Genomic DNA, 22165 nt, shown 5'->3' with positions numbered 1-22165 from the left:
TCAGCCGATCTCCAAGGAACTCTGTGAGCTCGCTTGATTTCCAGCTTATGGCCTGATATGTCAAGCAGACTTGGGAAGAGCTCGTCTAGGAATTTCACCATATCTCGGCCTTCTTCATTCTCAGGAATTCCAACAATTCGGATGTTGTTTTGCCAGCTACAATTCTAAAGATCTTCCAATTTTTCCAAAATGCGTTCCAAGTCTGCCTTGGTCGCTAGCGGGTTAGCAGCTAATTCCCTCTCCAATGACTCCAGATAATCGATCCATTTCTCGATGTCCCTGATTCTTGTAACGAATCCATGGCCGTAATCGATCGATGTATTACAGCAAGATCCTCCAAGTCCGCTATGACCTTCGTCAGCATCACCAACATGCTGAACATTTGATGTTGAATTTCTCCCACCACACCATCCAAATTGAGTCTCTGGTCTGCGGCCCTGTCTGGGGTATCAGCTTGAGCACGTAAATGTCTTTTAATGTCTCCAGAGCCTGAGGATTTTGAATTCTTTGACATGTTGTCTTCATAGAACTGTTATGAAACAGAGTGTATCGAATCTCACAGGTTTATGACGCACAAAAAATTTTAAACTAGCAAAGTGTGCAGAGCTTGCCGTTCGCACATCTGACCCTCGCGTGGCGCCACGCGACCTCTAGTTCACCTTCCTTTAATGACTCTGTGTAAACTTCTAACATAAGTGGAGCCAGTTCTGTGACATAAGATTGAAAAAATTCTGCTGCAAAACAATCGGCCCTGGTGCCTTACCTGTTGGCAAGGCTTCAATTACCACAACAAGCTCCTCCAAAGTAATATCTGAGTCAAGAGAGTTTTTTCGATCATTCATTAAGTTAGGAAGTTCTAATGGCTCTAAGAAATTGCTAATATCCTTATCAGTAGACGAGGACTTGGAACTATAAAGATCAAAATAGAAATCTTAATATCTGTGGCAGAAGTAAATATCTTGCCTCCAGAAGACTTCACTGAAGGAATACTGGAAAAAAACCTCTCTGTTTTATGAATCTGGCAAGAAGTTTTCATGCATTGTCCCCTGACTCAAAGTATGTCTGTCTTGCCCTGAATAACCAAAACTCTACCTTTTATACCAAAATAGTGTTGTACCTATATTTCAGCTGAGTCAGCTCTCTAAGACCATTGGATGACATTCGGTGCTTCAGCTCTGTTTCAGCACTTTTAATTCTCTTTTCCAATTCATGAATTCCTGTGCTTTTATCATTTTAATGAGTGAGGCATATTGTATGATCTGCCCCCTAAGAACTGCCTTAAGTGCCTCCCATGCCACGCCAATGGAGGACACTGAGGACAAATTGGTTTCTTCATAAACGTTTTACTTCTGTCTTTAACATTTGTTGAAATTCAGCGTTTTGCAGAAGGGATGTATTGAAGCGCCATCTATGTGATTTTTACTATCTAAAGTAAATCTTATGAACTGATGAAAAAAGGTATAATCCATCCCATATGGATTCAGAAGTCTTCAAATGTCTGCAAGACCAAGAATTTTACACATCCTTTGTAGTGTCAATGTAGCTCTAAAGGGTCAACACACTTTTGCATCACTATAATCAAGGACTGGGTCCATTAACAGATTAAAGTCTCCACCCAAAACCATATCATGGAGGATCCCAGCTGCTTATAATTTTACCTCAAAATCTATATTAAAAAAAAAAAGTTCTGATCATCAGCGTTGGAAACATCAATATTGCTCAAGTCTGGTGTTTTTTTTTCTTTTTCTTGATTGTTTGTTTGTTTTTTTTACGTTAACCGTGCCATTAAATTGCACATAAAATTATTAAATAAAATAAGCCCTAGTAAATAAACACATCGAACCCACAAAATGAACAAATGAACTCAACAATAAGTCAATAAAGGGAGAAAGAGAAAGAGTAGAGCGAGAGTCAGTGGGCAGCCAACAGAATAACAAACCTTCTCAGACTGCATCAGTAAAATGTACGATTTGTAGTCTATATTGATTAAGTGCAAGCAAAGTTACCCACTCACTCCATTGATTTAATGAAGGCCATAGCTTTTTGTAGGCATGTAAAATCTTGTGTTCATCCTTGGCATCAATTCTCAGCTTAGCAATGTGAAGCTCACCTTCTGTTCATGCAGAAATTTCTTACACTCTTTGAGTCTATCCCGCTTAGCTTGCGTAGCTTTGGCAAAGTCCGGAAAAACCATAATGTTGCAGTCCTCCCAGCACAATTTGCCTTTATTCCTTGCCGCTCATAGAACAAATTATCTGTCTGCCGACAACAAGAATCTTGCCAGGATGGATCGGGGTCTGTCGCCTGTTTTGTGGAGCTGACCGAGAGCTCTGTGTGCGCGCTCTCGAGCCGGCAGCCTGCTGTGTCGATCAAATTCGGATTGAGCACATCTAAGATCTTGATCATATCTTGACCTTCCTTTCCCTCTGGGATTCCAACGAAACCAACATTATTACGTCTGCTCCGATTTTCCATATCGTCTATATTTTCCCACACCTGGTCCATATCAGCCTTGGTGGCAGGCGGGTTAGCATGTAGCTCTTTCCCGGAAACTCGACTCACTTTTCAACATCGTCTGTTCTTGTAACCAGGGTGGAAAGTTTCACCTCCACAGATGTGATCGCTCAACATATTTCTGCGAGGCCCTCCATGTCAGACGAGATCTTCGTTAGTGCTGCATAAATGTTGGCAATGTCTTGACGTACGTCATGAGGCTCACTGTCATTATCAACTGGACCCCTGCCATCATGATCCTGCAAGGCATCAGACGCGTGTGAACGCAAGTGCCTTTTAATGTCCCCACAGGCCGACGATTTCAAATTTTCTGACATCCTACTCTCCCAGCACAATTTAACAATCAAAACTTTTTCAGTTCTCACCGGTTAATATTGATTAAACGGATAATTGTAGCAAAGTTAAGCAGAGCTCACTTCTAAGCGACCAGCACTCACATAGCGTCTCATAACTCCCTGCCTGCAGCATCTTGATGGACTCCACAGAGAATAAACTGCTATCAGCCACAATCCAATCAAACAGCAAGTACCACTTTTCTGACCACTGCTTACATCACTTCTCGTAAAATGGAATACATAGACAATAAATGACCAATTAAAGCCATTATCAGCCAGTTACCAAAAGACACATATGTGCACTCCCGCAGTCATTTCAGAATGGATTTCAAAGACACTTAATCATTAATCTTACAGTTTAATTAATATCCTTTAGTTTGAAACATTTCCCAATAAGAATCTTCTCAGTTTATTTATTTAATACATGACTTGTATAGTATTATTTATAGTTAACTTATACTGGAATTATCCACCTTTTTCCTACATTCCGTGACGCTTAGTGCGAAATATGGGCGGTACATCTGTCGTCAAGTAAACACAGCTGTTGTTGCGGCGTTCGTCCATTCATTCTTTCATTTGTGGTGTAGGGATTTTGAGGAGAGCGTGTATGATTTCATGAGGATATACATCAATCACAATATCAGTGTGTTACTGAATGATAATAAACTGCAAATAAAGTCATAAAGACAAAGAAAGCGCGAACAAATCTGGCGTGCTGTTTCTCCCAGATGCAGTTGAGATTTAATCTAAGCACAAACGCAACATTTCGAGCAAAATTACTGGTTGTTTTAGTGGAGTACCTGTGTTAGTTCAGCTTCAGATATGTGTGCTTGTACTTGTCACCCTGCATGTTCAAATCAGACAGACACACTGAGGAAGAGCCGTGACGTTCTCATCTTTGGGTATGTTATCGCTTTTTCAAGTTTTCCGATCGGACGGTTATTTCCTTTTAAATCCGCACGTAAGTTTAAATTTTTGTTCAGCGGGTGATTGACTGGTGAGAAGTGGTGCTTTGCTGCTGTGCGGGATGCATCAGGACGCCGTTTTAAACTTCAAATGCGATGTGGTTTTTGGCTACCTCTGTATGTGTTTTTGTGATCCAATCACAAAACATTTTGCACCCTGTTTACAACTATATTTAGCGCTGACCATTTGTGATTGGATCATCGAAACTTGTCTTATTACCAGCTGTAAACAGGGTCTAAAATGACTGCAGGCAGAGCTAGGGAATGCCATGGAATGGCTTCCAGTGGAAGTTCCACTCACACTGGTTTTTCCAGTAAGACCCCCAGGAAAAAGATGGATATTCATGCTGTATAGCCTGAGGGGAACTCCCCGTGCTGAACCTGGTTTCTCCCAAGGCTTTTTCTTTCTCCATTAACCAACATCTTATGAGTTTTGAGCTCCCTGCCACAGTCACATTTGGCTTGCTCACTGGGGGCCTAAAGACAAATAATTTAAGGCATAATTTTCAGTGATGTTTTTCAGTTAAACTGCCCAACATGGACTTTAATACATTAAAGACATTACAGCAGAATTTTATGTAAAGCTGCTTTGAAAGGATGTGAAAAGTGCTATTCAAATAAAAATGACGAGTAAAAACCCTTACAAAAAATCTAAACAAGCTGCAAATTTGAAGCAAATTTTCACATGCAAATGAGCTTTTGGTTCACCGCAAATGTTTGCCAGAAGTTTGCAGCTCTTTGCCAGTAGTGGTGAACTTCCAGCAAACCTTTGGCAACAATGGACAATTTGCTCATTTGCATTTGAAAATTATCAGTGGCGAATTTGCGACAAGTTTGCAGCAAATTTGCCATGAACTCTCGATTTTCGCAAGGAAAAGTTAAACAGTTCAGTATTTGAATATAGTGTAATTTTGCTCGCAGTAGTGTATAGGCTCAAAGATTAATATAACATCTCTAAAAGCATGCCCATAACACAACTAAAAGAAATAATAATAATTAAAAAAATGTAAAATAGCTTTATTCATTTGTATTTCATATTTATGCCATATAACGATTAGATCATGATCAAGAGATTTTTTTCCCTTTCATTGCATGTAAATTGAAATGCATTTGAATTGTACGCATTGTACACTGCATTGTGCACTACACACATGTAAATACATTATGCACTGTACTGCCATTTTATCATTATTATTGCTATGTAAGTTAACAATAAACTCATAAATCTCCACTTTTCCAACAGCTCTCCAAAGCGCTCTTCTCTCCTAAGAGTTCTACTTTTGTTTTTGGTAATTCACATTCTTCCTGCATATCACCACCTACTGGGCAGGGAGGAGAATTTATAGGAAAAAAGGACTTAAATATTGATCTGTTTCTTACCCACACCTGTCATATCGAGTTGTATGGATTACTTTTATGCTGCCTTTATGTGCTTTTTTGAGCTTCAATGTTCTGGCCACCATTCACATGCATTGTATGACCTCCAGAGACGAGAAATTATTCTAAAAATCTTCATTTATGTTCAGCAGATGAAAGAAAGTTATAAACATCTGGGATGGCATGAGGGTGAGTAAATGATGAGAGAATTTTCATTTTTGGCTGAACTATTCCTTTAAATGCTGTCCCACTTTATCAGTATCACCCTGAGCTACTTTGCAAATATGTGTCTGGTATAAAGTGAGAGAGAGAGGAAAAATTATTCTTTAGAAAATATCTTAAATATTTTTAGCATGACTTACTGCAAATTATCATTACCATAACTGGGTGAACAGAGTTTTTGTATAGCGAATAGGCATCATTGATGACTAAATATATCTGCATTTACTGTATGTGTTGAAATGTATTCATCTGTCTGAAGTCAAAAAGCTGCATGCAGAAGTTCAAAACAAGTTGTTTTGCAGCTTAGTATCAATAATTGCTCTTTTTGGACTGTATAGGAAGTTTTGAAAATGACAGCATGTTTTCATAATACAATGAACTGTTGTCTCAAAAGATTATGGAAATTTTATTTCAGTGTGTGTGTGTGTGTGTGTGTGTGTGTGTGCGTGTGTGTGTGTGTGTGTGTGTGTATACATGTATATACTACATTGTGGGGACCAAATGTCCCCACAAAGTTAGTAAAACCTGAGATCATCTACCTTGTGGGGCCCAGCCAGTGGTCCCCACGAGAGAAATTGCTTATTAAACATACTAAACAATATTTTTATTTTATTTTTATTTTTTTTAATGTAAAATGCAAAAAGGTTTCTGCGAGAGCAAGGTTTAGGAGTAGGGTTATGGGATATAAATTATCGTTAGATCTGTATAAAATCCATAAAATGCATGGAAGTCTTTGGAGAGTCCCCACAAATATAAAAACAAGTGTTTGTGTGTGCGTGTGTGTGTGTGTGTGTGTACTTGACCAAATGAAATAACTAAAATCTTAATTTCACTAAATGTCCTGTAAGATTGTAATAAATTATTGCAATAAACATGCAATAAGATGTGTGTTTCAAGTTCACTCATTTGTGAAACTGGCACAGAATCTCTAGTGGCCACTACGAGCCATTACAACGACGTCATATCGCACAAATGTGGTCAAGGGCACCGGGAAGCCCCGCCCGTATTCCATGATTGCCATGATTGGCTAGATTGTTCATTCTACACACCCCATTGGAGGAAATAATTCCTTCGTCAGGGGAACCGCCTTCACAACAGGAAGATATCGGCACTGGTGAGGAAAACGTGTTTTTACTGTGCCGTGTTTAGGGCTTTTATTTACAGCGTTGTTCTAATTGAAGATAGAGGGTGTTATTCAACTTCGTGGTTGAGCAAGAAGTCAGCGTTTAAGCACGATGATATTTGTTTTCTACAAACAATATGCTAATTTGTCTTGTTTGTTAGCAAAGCGCAGTCGTCTATTTATAGTAAAGGTATACATGCATTATAGTAAAGGTATACATGCATTATAGTAAAGGTATACAGCCCTCGGTGCAGAAATGGACTGGAGGGACTGCACAGTAATGTTTTGAATTAAAACGGAGTGCGCTGATCCACGGCAGGCTGGTCTCTGTTTTGCCTGGAAATGCATGTTGGAAAGTTGTAAAAAACAATTATCAAAGCTCCAGTCGTTACATAAATTGTAAAGCTCAGCGCATATTATGTAAGTTTTAGCATGAAAATATTTAAGTGGAACAACAGTTTCCATGTAAAAGGAAAATTCAGACATCAACCACTAGGTGTCGCCAAATCATTATGAATTCTGTTTCTAGTTAAAGCGATAGTTCACCCAAAAATACAAATTCTCTCGTCATTTACTCACCCTCATGCCATCCCAGATGTGTATGACTTTCTTTCATCTGCTGAACTCAAATGAAGCTTTTTAGAAGAATATCACAGCTCTTTTAGTCCATACAGTGCAAATGAATGGGTGCCAAATTTAAGTTCTAAAAATCACATTAAGGCAGCATAAAAGTAATCCATAAGACTGCAGTGGCTAAATCCATATCTTCTAAAGCAACATGACAGGTGTGGATGAAAAACAGATCAATATTTAAGTCCTTTTTTAATTTTATAAATTGTCCTCCCTGCTCAGTCAATCTCCACTTTAACTTTCACTCTCACATTCTTGTTGTGTTTTTGGTGATTTACATTTTTCATGCATATCGCCCCATACTGGGCATGCAGAATAATTTCCTAGAACTTCCCTAAACCCAAAAAAGGACTTAAATATTGATCTGTTTCTCACCCGCATCTATCATATCACTTCTTAAGATATGGATTAAAATACTGGAGTGCAATGGATTACTTTTATGTTGCCTTTATGTGCTCTTTGGAGCGTCAAAATGTTGGCACCCATTCACTTGGATTGTCTGGATCTACAGAGCAGAGATACTCTTCTAAAAATCTTCATTTTTGTTCTGCAGAAGAAAGTCATACACATCTGGGATGGCCTGAGGGTGAGTATATAATGAGAGAATTGTTTTTTTGTTGAATTATCCCTTTAATGTGTGTCTAGATATCTCGGTTGGCAAGTAACATGGACAAGAACTTTTTTTATTATTATTAGTTTTTACACTGTAGGTAAAATTTGATATGTGAAAGTATATTTAAAATTATTTTTTATCTTTTGCACTGAAATAGGACAGTGAGGTCCAATATTCAGAAACCACATTGAAAATCTGGGATTTGTTTTTATATATATTTGAGTTTAAGGAAGAAGAAGAAAGTTTCTGCCCTACTTCCTGGTCTCTAATTAAATGTAAGCAAATGTATGGCATTAACCATGTTAAAGGGATAGTTCACAAAAAAATGAAAATTCTGTAATCATTAAATCACCCTCATGCTGTTACAAACCTGTATGTATTTCATAAGTTAGCAAGAATGTTAGCCTCAGTCACCATTTACTTTCACCCAAAAATTAAGATTGTCTCATAATTTACTCACCCTCATGCCATCCCAGATGTATATGACTTTGTTTCTTCTGTAGAACACAAATTAAGGTTTTTAGAAAAATATCTCAGTTCTGTAGATCCATACAATTCTAGTGAATGGTGGCCAGAACCTTGAAGCTCCAAAAAGCACATAAAGTCAGCTTATAAGTAATAAGACTCCAGTGGTTTAATGTCTTCAGAAGCAATATGATAGGTGTGAGTTAGAAACAGATCAATATAAGTCCTTTTTCACTATAAATCTCCATCTTTGACCAGCCCCAACCAGTAGATGGCGCTATGCACAAAGAATGTGAACTGCCAAAAAACAAAGAAAAATGTGAACGTTAAAGTGGAGAGTGATAGTAAAAAGGGACTTAAATGTTGATCTGTTTCTCACCAACTCCTATTATATAGCTTCAGAAGATATGGATTTAAACACTGGAGGCATTTGGATTACTTTTATTTTATTGGATTACTTTATGTGCTTTTTGGAGCTTCAAAGTTCTGGGCACTATTCACTTGCATTGTATGGACCAGCAGGGCTGAGATATTCTTCAAATAATCTTTGTTTGAGTTCTGCAGATAAAAGAAAATCATACTCATCTGGGATGGCATGAGGGTGAGTAAATGATGAGAGAGTTCACCCAAAAATGAAAATTATCCCCTTAAATGCTTTGCACAAATGGTCATAATTTTGTGCTTCCATTGAAGCACACAAGAAAGATTGGGATAGTACTGGGATAACTTTTTTGCTCAAACTCGAATGTTGGCTGTCATTAAAGCAAAAGTGGGACATACCAAACATTCAAAAAATCTAAAATTCAAGTAATTTTTTTATCAGACTTTTCACAAATTAAATAAATGCTGATAATAAAATTTCCTATGAACATTTTTTTATTAAATTAGAAAAGAATGCAAAATAGACCCCCTCCCCCCATTGTATGTAACTTTTTCATTTAATGTAAATAAAGGAAAATGGCAGCCACACAGAAACTGTATTATCGGTTACCACCTCTGCCCACCATCGGGGAGATCATCAAACTGTACAATCTGAGAGCAGAGAAACAGCTTTCCCAAAACTTCCTCCTGGATATGAGACTCACAGGTGAGTCAACTACTGCTCACTCAATTTTAAATGCATTAATGGTGTAATTTTTACCTTGTTAAAAATGTTTTACGCGTACAGACATGAATAGTACTTTTGAAAAATATGTTTCATGTCAAGTCACGTACACTCACTAATACTACTATTAGCTTTATCATAATAACCCCCCTATTATTGGACACTTTTGCTCAAAGAATAAATTAAGAATGGCTGACTGTGAATAGCATATTTATGCAATGTCATCTGTAACTAAATATATTGATTCTGCTTTACTGCATCCAAACCGCTAGGGGTCGTTACAAGTGAAATATGACTGCCATATTTGCCAGGCCTAAAACTAATGAGTGCACCGTTAATATTAGGAATGTGGATACTGAATGTTAACGGTAACTTTAAATATGGATTTCAGATAAGATTGTCCGGCAGGTAGGAAACCTGAAGGATGCACATGTGTGTGAGGTGGGCCCTGGGCCGGGGGGTCTCACCAGGTCTATTCTGAAAGCTGGAGCTGCAGACTTATTAGTGGTGGAGAAGGACACACGATTTATCCCTAGCTTACAGGTTTGCATATCCATATATGCATACACTGACGACCGGTTGAACTTATTCTAATTTAAATCCTTCTAGGAGCTTTATGTATTTTTGCACAAGGCTAATAATTATTGTCTTGTAGGCTTAATACACATGTATGTTGTTGTAAAGAAGTTTTGGGGTCTTCTTTTTTTTTCAGCTTTTGTCAGAGGCTGCTCCTGGGAGAATGAGGATAGCACATGGAGATATCCTTTCATACAGACTGGACAGAGGATTCCCAGCTGATGTCACCAAGACATGGGAGGATGGTAAACATTACATGTGATCTCAAGTGCAGTGCAGTAAATAAGTAATCATTTGCTATGGAAAATAACTTTGTTAATCTTAATGTCTCAGGAATAGTTCACCCAAAAATGAAAATTCTCTCTTCATTTATCCCCATGCCGTTTCAAATCAGCATGCGATATGCGCAATACAAACTAAGATATTTTAAAGAAGATATGACCTGAATATATCCATATAATGCAAGTCAGTGGTGTCCAATATTATCAAGCTCCAAAAAGGACATAAAGGCAGCATAAAATGAATACATACAACTCAAGTGGTTTATGCCATGTCTTGTGAAGCAATAAGATTGCTTTGGGTGAGAAATAATGCAAAATGTTAGTCCCTGTTCACTGTAAATGCATGAATATTCAATTCATGAAATTAATCAGTTCATTTTATTGTATTTATAATCAATTAGATGAATTAATGGTTCAACTCCATCACATTTATTTAATGCAGTTGACATTTACCTAATTTGACATTTAAATGGTTTCATTCTGTTTTGTGTTATTTCTGGTGCAGTAGTCAACATGTTTAAAAGGCTTATATCACTTTAACCATTTAAAATGTTAAAATGAATAAACATTCTGTAATAATTTAATTATGACTTAATCATTTCATCTTTATTTTGTTTACCGTAGGAGACAAAAGGAATTTTCAGAAAGTTTTCAGAAGAGGCCTTTTCCCAATAAGGGACAATATATATATATGCTTATTTTTATTTTTTATTATTTTTTTTCAGGAATTTTAGGAATTTAGAAATGTTATACATTTTAAGGTGATTTTTTTTTCTCACCAAATAAAAAATATACAATATCATCCTTTTATGTGAAATACTTACAAATAATCAATTAACATAAATTCTCCATATAAATAACTAGATTGAGAATTTATAACCTCTTACACCTAAATTCAATCAGCATCAACATGTACTTTATAAAGTAATATGTATGTAGTATGCCTAAATAGGGGAATTCTTTATGGGGGCATTTTCTACCCCCATATTTTGTATTCTGGGTCATTTTTGTTACTTTTAGTAGCATTTTTGTCCTGAGCCCCACATAATTTCTGACCTTATGTTTATACAAAATATAAATACACTCACCGGCCACTTTATTAGGTACACCTGTACATCTACTTATTCATGCGATTATCCAGTCAGCCAATCATGTGGCAGCAGTGTATGAAATCATGCAGAGCTTCAGTTAATGTTCACATCAACCATCAGAATGGGAGAACAAATGTGATCTGAGTGATTTAGACTGTGACATGATTGTTGGTGCCAGACAGGCTGGTTTGAGTATTTCTGTAACTGCTGATCTCCTGGGATTTTCATGCACAACAGTCTCTAGATTGTAAAGAGAATGGTGCGAAAAACAAAAAACATCCAGCGAGCAGCAGTTCTGTGGGTGAAAACGGCTTGTTAACGACAGGTCAGTGGAGAATGGCCAGTCTGGTCCAAGCTGACAGAAAGGCTACAGTAACTCAGATAACCACTCTGTACAATTGTAGTGAGCAGAATAGTATCTCGGAATGCACAACATGTCGAACCGAACAGCAGAAGACCACGTTGGGTTCCACTTCTCACAGCCAAGAACAGAAAACTAAGGCTGATGTGGGCCTATCATTTTTGTACCTCAGCAGAAATCCAGATTTGTCAGACCAGGCGATGTTTTCCAAATGTCTACCATCTAGTTTTGGTGAGTCTGTCCCCACTGCAGCCTCAGTTTCCTGTTCTAAGCTGACAGTAGTGGTACCAGGAGGGGTCTTCTGCTGCTGTAGCCCTTCCACCTCAATGTTCGACGTGTTGTACATTCAGAAATACTTTTCTGCATAGCACTGTTGTAATGCATGTTTATTTGGGTTACTGTCACCTTCCTGTCAGCTTGGACCAGTCTGGCCATTCTCCTCTGACCTCTGTCATTAACAAGCCGTTTTCACTCACAGAACTGCCACTCGCTGGGTGTTTTTTTGTTTTTCACACCATTCTCTTTACACTCTAGAGACTGTTGTGCATGAAAATCCCACTAGATCAACAGTTACAGAAATACTCAAACCAGCCCATCTGGCACCAACAATCATGCCACAGTCTAAATCACTGAGATCACATTTCTTCCCCATTCTGATGGTTGATGTGAACATTAACTGAATCTCCTGACCCATATCTGCATGATTTTATACATTACATTGCTGCCACATGATTGGCTGATTAGATAATCGCATGAATAAGTAGATGTACAGGTGTACCTAATAAAGTGGTCGGTGAGTGTATATATGTGTGTAATAGTATATTGTAACTAAATCAAATTGTCACTGTACAAATACATTTGTATTCTATAACATAACCTTTGTTATATTAATGAAAATTGGTTATGTTTAAAAATGTAACTATCAAATATATTTATAATATAAAGTATTCATAAATATTTTATGTTCCTAAAGGTAAAAATGTTTAGAGTTTACATGCTGTCAATATGTTCATATTGTACATTTCAGCATCTATCCAAACATACCAATACGTATGTTTAAATGTTATGTACAAATAGCTATAATAAAGAGATCAGGCTAAATAATCTTCCCCTCTGTCAAAGATCTGTAATATCATTTGCAGTCATATTCAAAAATGGTGCATGTATACCTTGCACAATTGAACAAAGTGTGCCAGTTCGAATATGCAAAATGAAGAATGAGATTTTAGAGCTGCAGTGAAGGGTATGAGTGAGGCATAATCCACGACTAGCTGTGCGTTAAATGATTCACAATACATGACATGGAGGCGAAGAACCACCAGACACGAAGTGCATTCAAATTGTTTAACACACACCTAGCTGTGGTGGATTATCCCGCTTATATCATGGTCACTTGCCAGCATTGATTAGTTACAGCTGTCACTGATTTTGCAGAGTAAATTTAGAGTGGAAGAATAACAAGAACGGTTAAATTTCTCTACGGGTCATCAGATCTAGAGTTCTACCCGTTCTAAATCAGACACAGAGATAAAGTACTGTGATAATATTACATTTATTTGAATTAATGAAAAAAAAAACTGTACGAATAACTGGAAAATGGACATGAGTTTTTTTGAAGCCAAACACATTTAAATGCACAATCCAGAAATAATAATAACCGCATAATGTAAAAGAGATAATCTTTGCTCTGAGACTCATCAGACTTGTTACACTATATTCATGTCCAGAGGTTATTTAAGCAGAGGCATAAAACTCTCACAATGTCTCATTATGGAGAACAGCAGAGTAGGCGCATTAATATAGAACGGTGATTAAATCTGACAGGAACGACCTGTGCATTAAACTTTTTAACGCACACGTTCCAGCCAATCAGAATTGAGTATTCGAATAGACCATGATCTTATAATAAATACATTTGCTTTGTTTCTCACGCAAAACTTTCACATGGCTTCAGAGGACTTGGAATATACAGTGGCGCATGAGTTATATGGACTAATTTTATGGTGTTCTTTGGTCTTTCTGGAGTTATTGTATTGAAAGTGCTGCATGAATCTTTACAATTTCTCCTTTTGTATTCCTCGAAAAAAATAGAAGCATACAGATTTGGAACGACATAAGCGTACTGATAAGTTAGTAAAAGATTTATTTTCTTTTTTGACTGAATTATTCCTTTTAACTTATTTGAGTTGTCTCATTTCACACCTTTGCTCATGCCTCTGCATCGGCTGTCAGATCATGTTAGATTTCAGTTCAACACACTGTTCCTGGTCTATACAGCTGCCAATGTCCTAGCAAAGCCTTACATCCAATCCTTCAAGAATTGCACCCCAGAAACCTGTTAGAACAGCAAGTTATTTATGTGCATTTGCATTTGCTCATTTTGGTGTATGTACCGTAGCAGCCTGGTTATGCATGAAATAATTAGGTCTTCTTTTATCTGCTGTTGTTAGGAGCTATTTCTTGGTGATTAAGGCCTAGCTAAGCAAACGTCTTGTATATTCAGCTGAATGTTCTGGTATTTGCCAGTAACCTGATTTGAACACTGTATTGTTGCTAACTTTGGCATATAATTGCCTGTTAAGAAGGTACAGTACATGTGAAAGGTTCTTTAGTGCATGACATTGTGTGTGTTTCTGTTTTTAGTACCACCTAACTTGCACATCATTGGGAACCTGCCCTTTAGTGTGTCCACCCCTCTCATCGTAAAGTGGCTGGAGCAAATGTCCAACAGAAGTGGCCCCTTTAAGTTTGGACGTACAAGGCTTACACTGACCTTCCAGAAGGAGGTGGCTGAAGTAAGTTCAACAGTTATTCCTGTGAAGGTGTACTTTTGAAAAAGCAATAGGTTGCAAGTGGTGCAGAAAAATTTTATGACATTATAAGTATAATTTTATGTAATAAAAAAATATGATATGACCCTTATAAAGCTGTGGTGTGTCATTTTTTTCGATGTAAAAAATAATTTCTCCTCTCCCAGCTTAATATGCAGAGACAACAATAAGTTAGCCAATTTGTAGGTTGATTCCTTTAGAAAGTGCAAAAAACAAAACATTGCTCTGTTTGTTTGAGAATTGCGACCACCCTGATAAAGGAACACTGGCTCAACTAATGATTTGATTTTGGGCTGGGGACTATCTGTTTGTCCAACCAATGGCAGAAGGGTTGAGGTTTTGGGGAAACCTGTTTGATGATAATTTTTTAAATAACATTTTTGGGCACTGACACACCATACCAAAACAGATACTGGCTTTTGGACCCGATGCTGTTAACAGCTTGGATGGTCCTTTTCCTCGTTGGCCTGCAGAGCACATCAGCTTAATATCAGCACATCACATAACTTTTAACAGTAAACAAGCCCAAACCACACAAGGCGCTCTTATTTGGAAATGGCTGAGACATGGCTTCGTTACAATGCTCTTTACTTAAGCATTTACCAAATGAAGCTTTTTATAGCCTAAATATTTACCAGATGAAGAGTTTTGTGTATATATATATATATACACACTCACCAGCCACTTTATTAGGTACACCTGTACATCTACTTATTCATGCGATTATCTAATCAGCCAATCGTGTGGCAGCAATGTAATGTATAAAATCTTATGGGATACGGGTCAGGAGCTTCAGTTAATGTTCACATCAACCATCTGAATGGGGGAAAAAATCTGATCTCAGTGATTTAGTGGTACCCGGAGGGGTCTTCTGCTGTTGTAGCCCATCTGCCTCAATGTTCGACGTGTTGTATGTTCAGAAATTCTTTTCTGCATAGCACTGTTGTAACGTGTTATTTGGGATACTGTCACCTTCCTGTCAGCTTGGACCAGTCTGGTCATTCTCCGTTGACCTCTCTCATCAACAAGGCATTTTCGTCCACAGAACTGCCACGCTAGAGACTGTTGTGTGTAAAAATCCCAGGAGATCAGCAGTTACAGAAATACTCAAACCAGCCCGTCTGGCACAACATTTTTCCCCATTCCGATGGTTGAACATTAACTGAAGCTCCTGACCCATATCAGCATGATTTTATACATTACACTGCTGCCACACGATTGGCTGATTAGATAATCACATGAATAATTAGATGTACAGGTGTACCTAATAAAGTGGCCGGTGAGTGTGAGTGTGTGTGTGTGTGTGTAATATATATATATATAATTTAAAAAAATATTTTTCACAAGGTATGAAGTTTGAGACCATGTTTGTGCTGACATCCCAGCCACAAGGAACATGGAGGAACAACAAAAACAAACTATCTGCAACCATCGACATTGATTTTTGCAGATAACCAATAGACCTTAAAAGCAACTACCGGCACAGATTAATCGGTAAAACCGATATATCGGTCTACCGCTAATTGTAATACAGTAAATTATCCATTGATTCATAAAATCAGAACAAGAAAACAAAGTTCTAACAAGCTACTGCAATTGATAGACTCACACAGAGTGGACCAGAATATTTTACTTCTAAATACAATGTTAAAATTCAAATAAACTCCATGGCACTCTTTATATGCTCTCTTTTCTAGAGGTTAACAGCCAGTACTGGAAGCAGTCAACGCAGTCGTCTGTCTGTCATGGCTCAATATCTCTGCACTGTCAAAAACTGTTTCACCATCCCAGGACGTGCCTTTGTTCCAAAACCAGATGTAAGTCTTTTGTCTGTCTCTTTCTTCTGCCATTTAGACATCTGTATCTCTCAGTGTCTGACTGTTCACGTGGAAGGATGTGGGTGTTAGCTTATTAGAAGAGCGCACAGTCAATGTTGTCTTAGATATGAAATCAGAGATGGTGACTCAAAGTGTCTAATGATGCCCGCAGGGCCTTTGGTGTGCAGTTCTTGTGTGCCACGTGGCAATAAGAACTTTGAGGTTTTAGCATCGCTTCTTTCCTGCGCTGGTTGCGTAAGTGGACTGGGTTGTTGGGGAATGCCAAGGGTTTGTGTGTAAGAGGAGTCCAATGAAAGAAAGTACCTCCCGCACAAAGTTCCCTCGTTTGTAAATATTTGATCCAGCCGGAGTGCTTGGGAATAAGAGGATAGGAAAGTGGGACGAATTGAGCATTCTCTTGGATTAAATGGCATGGATGATTATTTCATCGCACACCCAGGCGCGCTGCTTCGTGGGCTTTCACACTAGCAGTAATTGAAACATCTGCTCTTGATAAAAAATTCTACAAGAGTGATGATGCATGGTACATATACTCCTGAGAAAAAGGCCTATGTGTTTTTTAAAGAGTAACATTGAGCTAACACTTGTAAGATGGCTGAGGGATATGTAATGGCAATGCCATTTTGCATCTACTTAATTCTTTTTTTCAGTTTTACACTATTACAATTCTCATATTTCAAATTAGAGATTTGATTTTGAACAAACCTCTAACCCTCAGTTATTAAAGGGATAGTACACAAAAATTATAATTCTCTCACCATTTGCATCCCTTTTTTCTTTTGTGGAACATAAACAATGCTAATTTGAAGGATGTGTGATGTGTTTTTGCACTTACAATGTCAAGTCATTGGGGTCCAAAATTGTCAAGCCATGAAGGCATCATAAAAGTAATCCAATGGTTTGATCCATGTCTTCTGAAGAAATACAATTGCTTTAGGTGAGAGGCCTTATTTCCTATAAATCTTGACATCGGCATTCTCCTTAGCGCATTGAGAGAAGCTCGTTCACACACTTCCACGCGCTTTACGCAAACGTGTTGCCAAGTTTTCACGTTAAAATGATAGAGTTGTAGGTTGAGGATTTTGCCTGTGGGGGGAGGGGGGGTATAGTTTTAAACTACCACAGTCGCCAAAAGGTTGATGGTAAACAGAAGAAATAAGAAAAATGCAACGTCTTATTGATGTATAATGATACGAGATTGCGGACCTGACAACCGCATGCAGCCTCAAAGTATCACATGGACACCATTGACTTACATTGTACGAACAAAAACAAGTCATACATCCTTCAAGTGACCTTCGTTTGTGTTCTTCAGAGGAAAGAAAATCACACGAGTTTGAGATGGCATGAGGGTGAGTAAATGATGAGAGAATTATCATTTTTGGGTGAACTATTTCTTTAAAATTTATCACGCAACTCATCCAGCAGCATTTGTTCTATGGACATAAGTGATACCTCAGAAATTCAAACCTTAAAGCACTTTTCTAAGTTACACTTTTCACCTGGCATGATAAATCTAATATTGAGATATGAAGAGATTTTCTTTATTGACTAAACTGAAAATAAATGGTGAGCATTTAGCCTGCAGCCCTGAATCTCAGCTATATGATAATTATTCACTAAACTTCACCAGTGTTTGCTTCAGGTATCTGATATTGAGAAGACATTCATCTTATGGAAGTGCAGAATACTAATTTGTATTTAGAGAGACATAACTGCTTATTATCATGCTCACATTTGAAGTAGGACCTAACATGCAGTTGATGAAAATCGTCACAGCGCGTACTTCCCACAGCGACTGAGTGGCCCTGCAGCGCTGATATAGCTTGTCTTAAAGGTAATATGCACATATTTCCTGTAAGCGGGAAAATTAATTTTCTCTAATGTACAGTATCTGTGTGCTCTGTTTCCACTTTAATTAAATGCTATGAATTCTCTGTTAATGGTTAATAATTTAATATAGTGAATATGCCAGTTTATTTGCTGCTCAGGTTCACTGAGGGAAGCGAGTGAAATTGTGTCGTAATCAGATTAGGTTTTATGTTGAATATTAGATGGAGGTTTTAATTAAAGGGATAGTTCACCCAAAATTGAAAATTCTCTCATTATTTACTCACCCTCATGCCATGTCAAACTCGTGTGATTTTCTTTCCTCTGCAGAACACAAACGTAGATAATTTGAAGGATGTATGACTTGTTTTTGTTCATACAATGTAAGTCAATGGTGTCCAAAACGTTTAAGCTTCAAAAAGGACATAAAGGTAGCATAAAAGTAAGCCATATGACTCGCTAGGTGTGTATGACTTTCTTTTTTCACCAGAACACATTTGAAGAAAAATACAAAAATATTGTAGCTTTGTAGGTCCTTAAAATGAAAGTGAATGGAGATTTCTCTTTTGAAGCTCCAAAAATCACAGACAGTCAGCATAAATGTCATCCATACGACACCAGCTGTTAAATGAATGTCTTCTTAAGCGACACGATCGCTTTTGGTGCGAAAAAGATAAATATTTAAGTACTTTTTTAACTCTAAATCATGCTTCCGGTTGGCATCGGTACGCGCGTGTGACGTAATCGCATTGGCATTTGAAACATGCGAGAACTGATGCATGTACGTCACACCCGGAAGAGCAGCGTTGTTTATAAGTGAGAAGGAGAAACGCTGTAAAGTAGCTTGGTTGGTTTTGGTTGAGATCTGTTTTATCTGTTTCTTTACTCACAATGGTGCGTTTGTATGCTTATACTGAATGTCTCAACCGAGTGGAGAACATGAGATTATCTCGGTATCCATGGCAAGGTGACCACTTGGACTCCACCCTCCCGTGAAGCTTACCCTCACCTTGGATTATAGTTAAAAAGTATTTAATTATTGATATTTTTTCGCACCAAAAGTGATCGTGTCACTTTAGAATACATTAATTTAATCGCTGGATTCATATAGATGACGTTTATGCTGACTGTCTGTGATTTTTGGAGCTCAAAAGAGAAATCTCCATTTACTTGCATTTTAAGGACCTACTGAGCTAAGATATTTTTCTGTTTTTCTTCAAATGTTTTCTGGTGAAGAAAGAAAGTCATACACACCTGGGATATCACGAGGGTGAGTAAATAATGAGAGAATTTTCATTTTGGGTGAACTATCCCTTTAATACAACGAATCTCGCTAACCTAAAACTTTAACCTAAACCTAACCAACAGTGATCTAAAATTAAATGAGAGGTGAATAAAACAGACATCCCTACCCTTAACCAACGGCTAAAGCTAACCGATAGTGTCCAAAAACAAAATGAGAAATGAAAAGCAGATTTTCTGAAGCAACCACGGCATCTTGTGTCGCTTCTATGACACTCTCATCTCAAGTGTCAGCTTTTATGCTCGACTGGTCTCAAACCATGTACTTCAGAGTCCAAAATCCAACACTCTATCAGGTGAGCTACCATGGAAGCCAAAAGCTAATGAATAAAATGCACAGTAGTAGTACACCTCTAGTGTTCATTTCACCAGGAAACTCAGACGAAACTTAGAAGTCAGTTTACAAAACTTTTGTTATAGTAATGTTCATTCTTTGAAACTAGGTTGCACTTTCACAATCCAATCAATTTCCAATGGTTGAAGTCGAGTCCCACACCACATTTTTAATCTCGTTGAATATGCTGTTTCACTCTGAAATATGTCAAATTGTGTCATTAAAATATAATAAAATGATAAATATGATCAAATAAAAAATGCAACAGTTTCAATTGTACCATGCAATGTCTCAGCAGGGCTATATCTGAAAGAAGTAAGGGTTAATTTGTGCAGAGAACACAGAAAACGGAATGCTGTGCAAAGTTAATAGGATTTATTGAAGGTTTAGGGAGAATATCCATCTGAGAGGAAGTTGCCACACATAGTGTATAATACACAGTCTCCTGTTATGCTCTTGTCATATTAAACGGATTAGAGAACTGAATATTGTGCAGCTGGTAATTAGCGCTAACTCATTCACTGTATTTCGAGAACAACCCCGAATTGCATTGCACTAGATTCACACTATAGATGGGATTAATAAATTCACTATGTTCTATTTCCTTGTAGAACCCCTTGGTGAGGTCAGAGGAAATTAGCTGCACCATTTGAGAATAGAACAGAGTCGTTCTATTTATAATCATGAGCATGAGCTGATATCGGCACGCCACAAGGGATGTTTATTAAATGTGGCTTGTTTTTTTTTTGTCTGGCAGTCTTGTGTGGCCGCTGCAAGGCACTTTTTTCTGTCACATTGAGTGACTGTGGTTGTCCTTGAAGGCTTGTGTCCACGGTGATTGGCCGCGTGTTGTATGGCCTCGGGCCCGTACTGCACTTGGTCTCCTCTGTCACGGATCGTACTTGACGCCCACACCTGGCTGATCAAATGGCTTAAACCACACGCTTGCCCACGCAATGACTGCTAAATTCTAAAGTGTCACATATTTAAACAACAGTTCTCCATTCTGGCTTGTTCGTCTTATTCAGCTGCTACTCAAATCAAATGAACACGTCTCATCGCCCACATTGTGTCTGCTGCGGCACAGTGCCATTCGCCAGAATAATTGCAGTCTTTGGAGTGACTGAATTAATATAATTATCATCTCGCCGTCATCAGATGCAGAAGAGGTTCAGTAGTCCCTCCCCCCTTACCCATGGGCTGATGTGTGTATGGTCACAGACATGCAGCCAGCTGCTACTGCAGTGTCCTTCTCACAAACAGAGGATAGACGGACAGCTCGAGGATACACTCCTGACAGAGATTGATCTGAGGAGAGAGTAAATTGTACCTCAAGCAGATGTTTGTCTGGATATTGAGAGGAATGGCTGCGCTGGCACCTCCATTTCTCTGCAATCTTTCACATGACCATACACATTTATGTGTGGGTGGATGACATTTTCACGTGAAAATGTTGGGAAAAATGATTGAGTAGCCATAAATATGTGCCCTACAACTTCAAGTATATGATAACTCTTTTTGGTATTTTAGCCTGACTGTCCTCGACATTTGTTCTGAAATCTTACTAAAGTTACTTTAACAAAATAACTGTAATACAAAGAGATTTGAGTGGCATCACAATATGTGTAGCTCATAATTATTTTTATTTTTTTTACTGATTAAAGAGCACCTATTATGGTTTTTAAACATGCCTAATTTTGTTTTAAAGGTCTCATACAATAGATTTACATGCATCCAAGGTCAAAAAACACTTTAATTTGCTCATAAATTAAATTGCAGCATTACCTTTTTTCTCCAGTGTCAAAAACGACTCGTTCAATGATCCGTTCAAAGGATTAATTCTAAACTCCTCCTTTCAGAGAGCCTACTCTGTTCTGATTGGTCAGATGTCCCAGTCTGTTGTGATTGGTCTACAGCTTAGTGTCTAGTGTTTGAGGGCGGGTCAAAGCTGTTCGCGAGCAGCCAATGAAGACCAGTGGTGGGTTTTTTGTTACCAAATTAGGTAGGTTAGTACAGGAAGTCAGTCTGGAATTACTAACGACTCGTTTCAGGTGTTCAGAATCGGTTCGTTCATTTGGGAGTCAATAACTCCATTTGACGTGCACTGTGATTTTTGAAACTTTGCAGACTTTTTTACATTCACAAACAGCTATATCACACACTACATGAAAGGTAATATCTGAAAAACCATAATAGGTGCTCTTTATGACTTCTCGTCAAATTCACACAGGTGAATAAACACAGATGTAATTAACATTAAAGGAATAGTCCCCCCCCCCTTAAAAAAAATAGATCTGTCATTATTTACTCACCTTAATGTCACTCCAAACCTGTATGATTATCTTTAGATGATTATAAAAAAAAAATTTATG

The 22165-nt window shown here is 37.8% G+C and overlaps 1 protein-coding gene across 2 annotated transcripts in view; it reads left to right on the top strand.

The window, feature by feature from the left end:
- Positions 1-6496: 6496 nt before the first annotated feature.
- tfb1m (transcription factor B1, mitochondrial) overlaps positions 6497-22165 on the top strand; it is a 61404-nt gene continuing 45735 nt past the window's right edge. The window contains exons 1-6 of one of the 2 annotated variants that reach the window (XM_051646280.1): positions 6497-6527; positions 9198-9331; positions 9741-9892; positions 10062-10170; positions 14302-14453; positions 16187-16306. In XM_051646280.1, coding sequence (XP_051502240.1) covers positions 9202-9331; positions 9741-9892; positions 10062-10170; positions 14302-14453; positions 16187-16306 — 663 coding nt within the window. In that variant the 5' untranslated portion in view covers positions 6497-6527; positions 9198-9201. Of the gene's footprint in view, positions 6528-7926; positions 8055-9197; positions 9332-9740; positions 9893-10061; positions 10171-14301; positions 14454-16186; positions 16307-22165 lie in introns of those variants that run through there. The other variant, XM_051646279.1, reaches the window with a different exon arrangement.

Source organism: Myxocyprinus asiaticus, chromosome 20 (genome assembly GCF_019703515.2).
Source record: "Myxocyprinus asiaticus isolate MX2 ecotype Aquarium Trade chromosome 20, UBuf_Myxa_2, whole genome shotgun sequence".
In the NCBI taxonomy this organism is placed as follows: Eukaryota; Metazoa; Chordata; class Actinopteri; order Cypriniformes; family Catostomidae; genus Myxocyprinus; species Myxocyprinus asiaticus.
The sequence above is the reverse complement of the archived record's forward strand: the minus strand, read 5'-3'. Positions and strand labels throughout refer to the sequence as shown.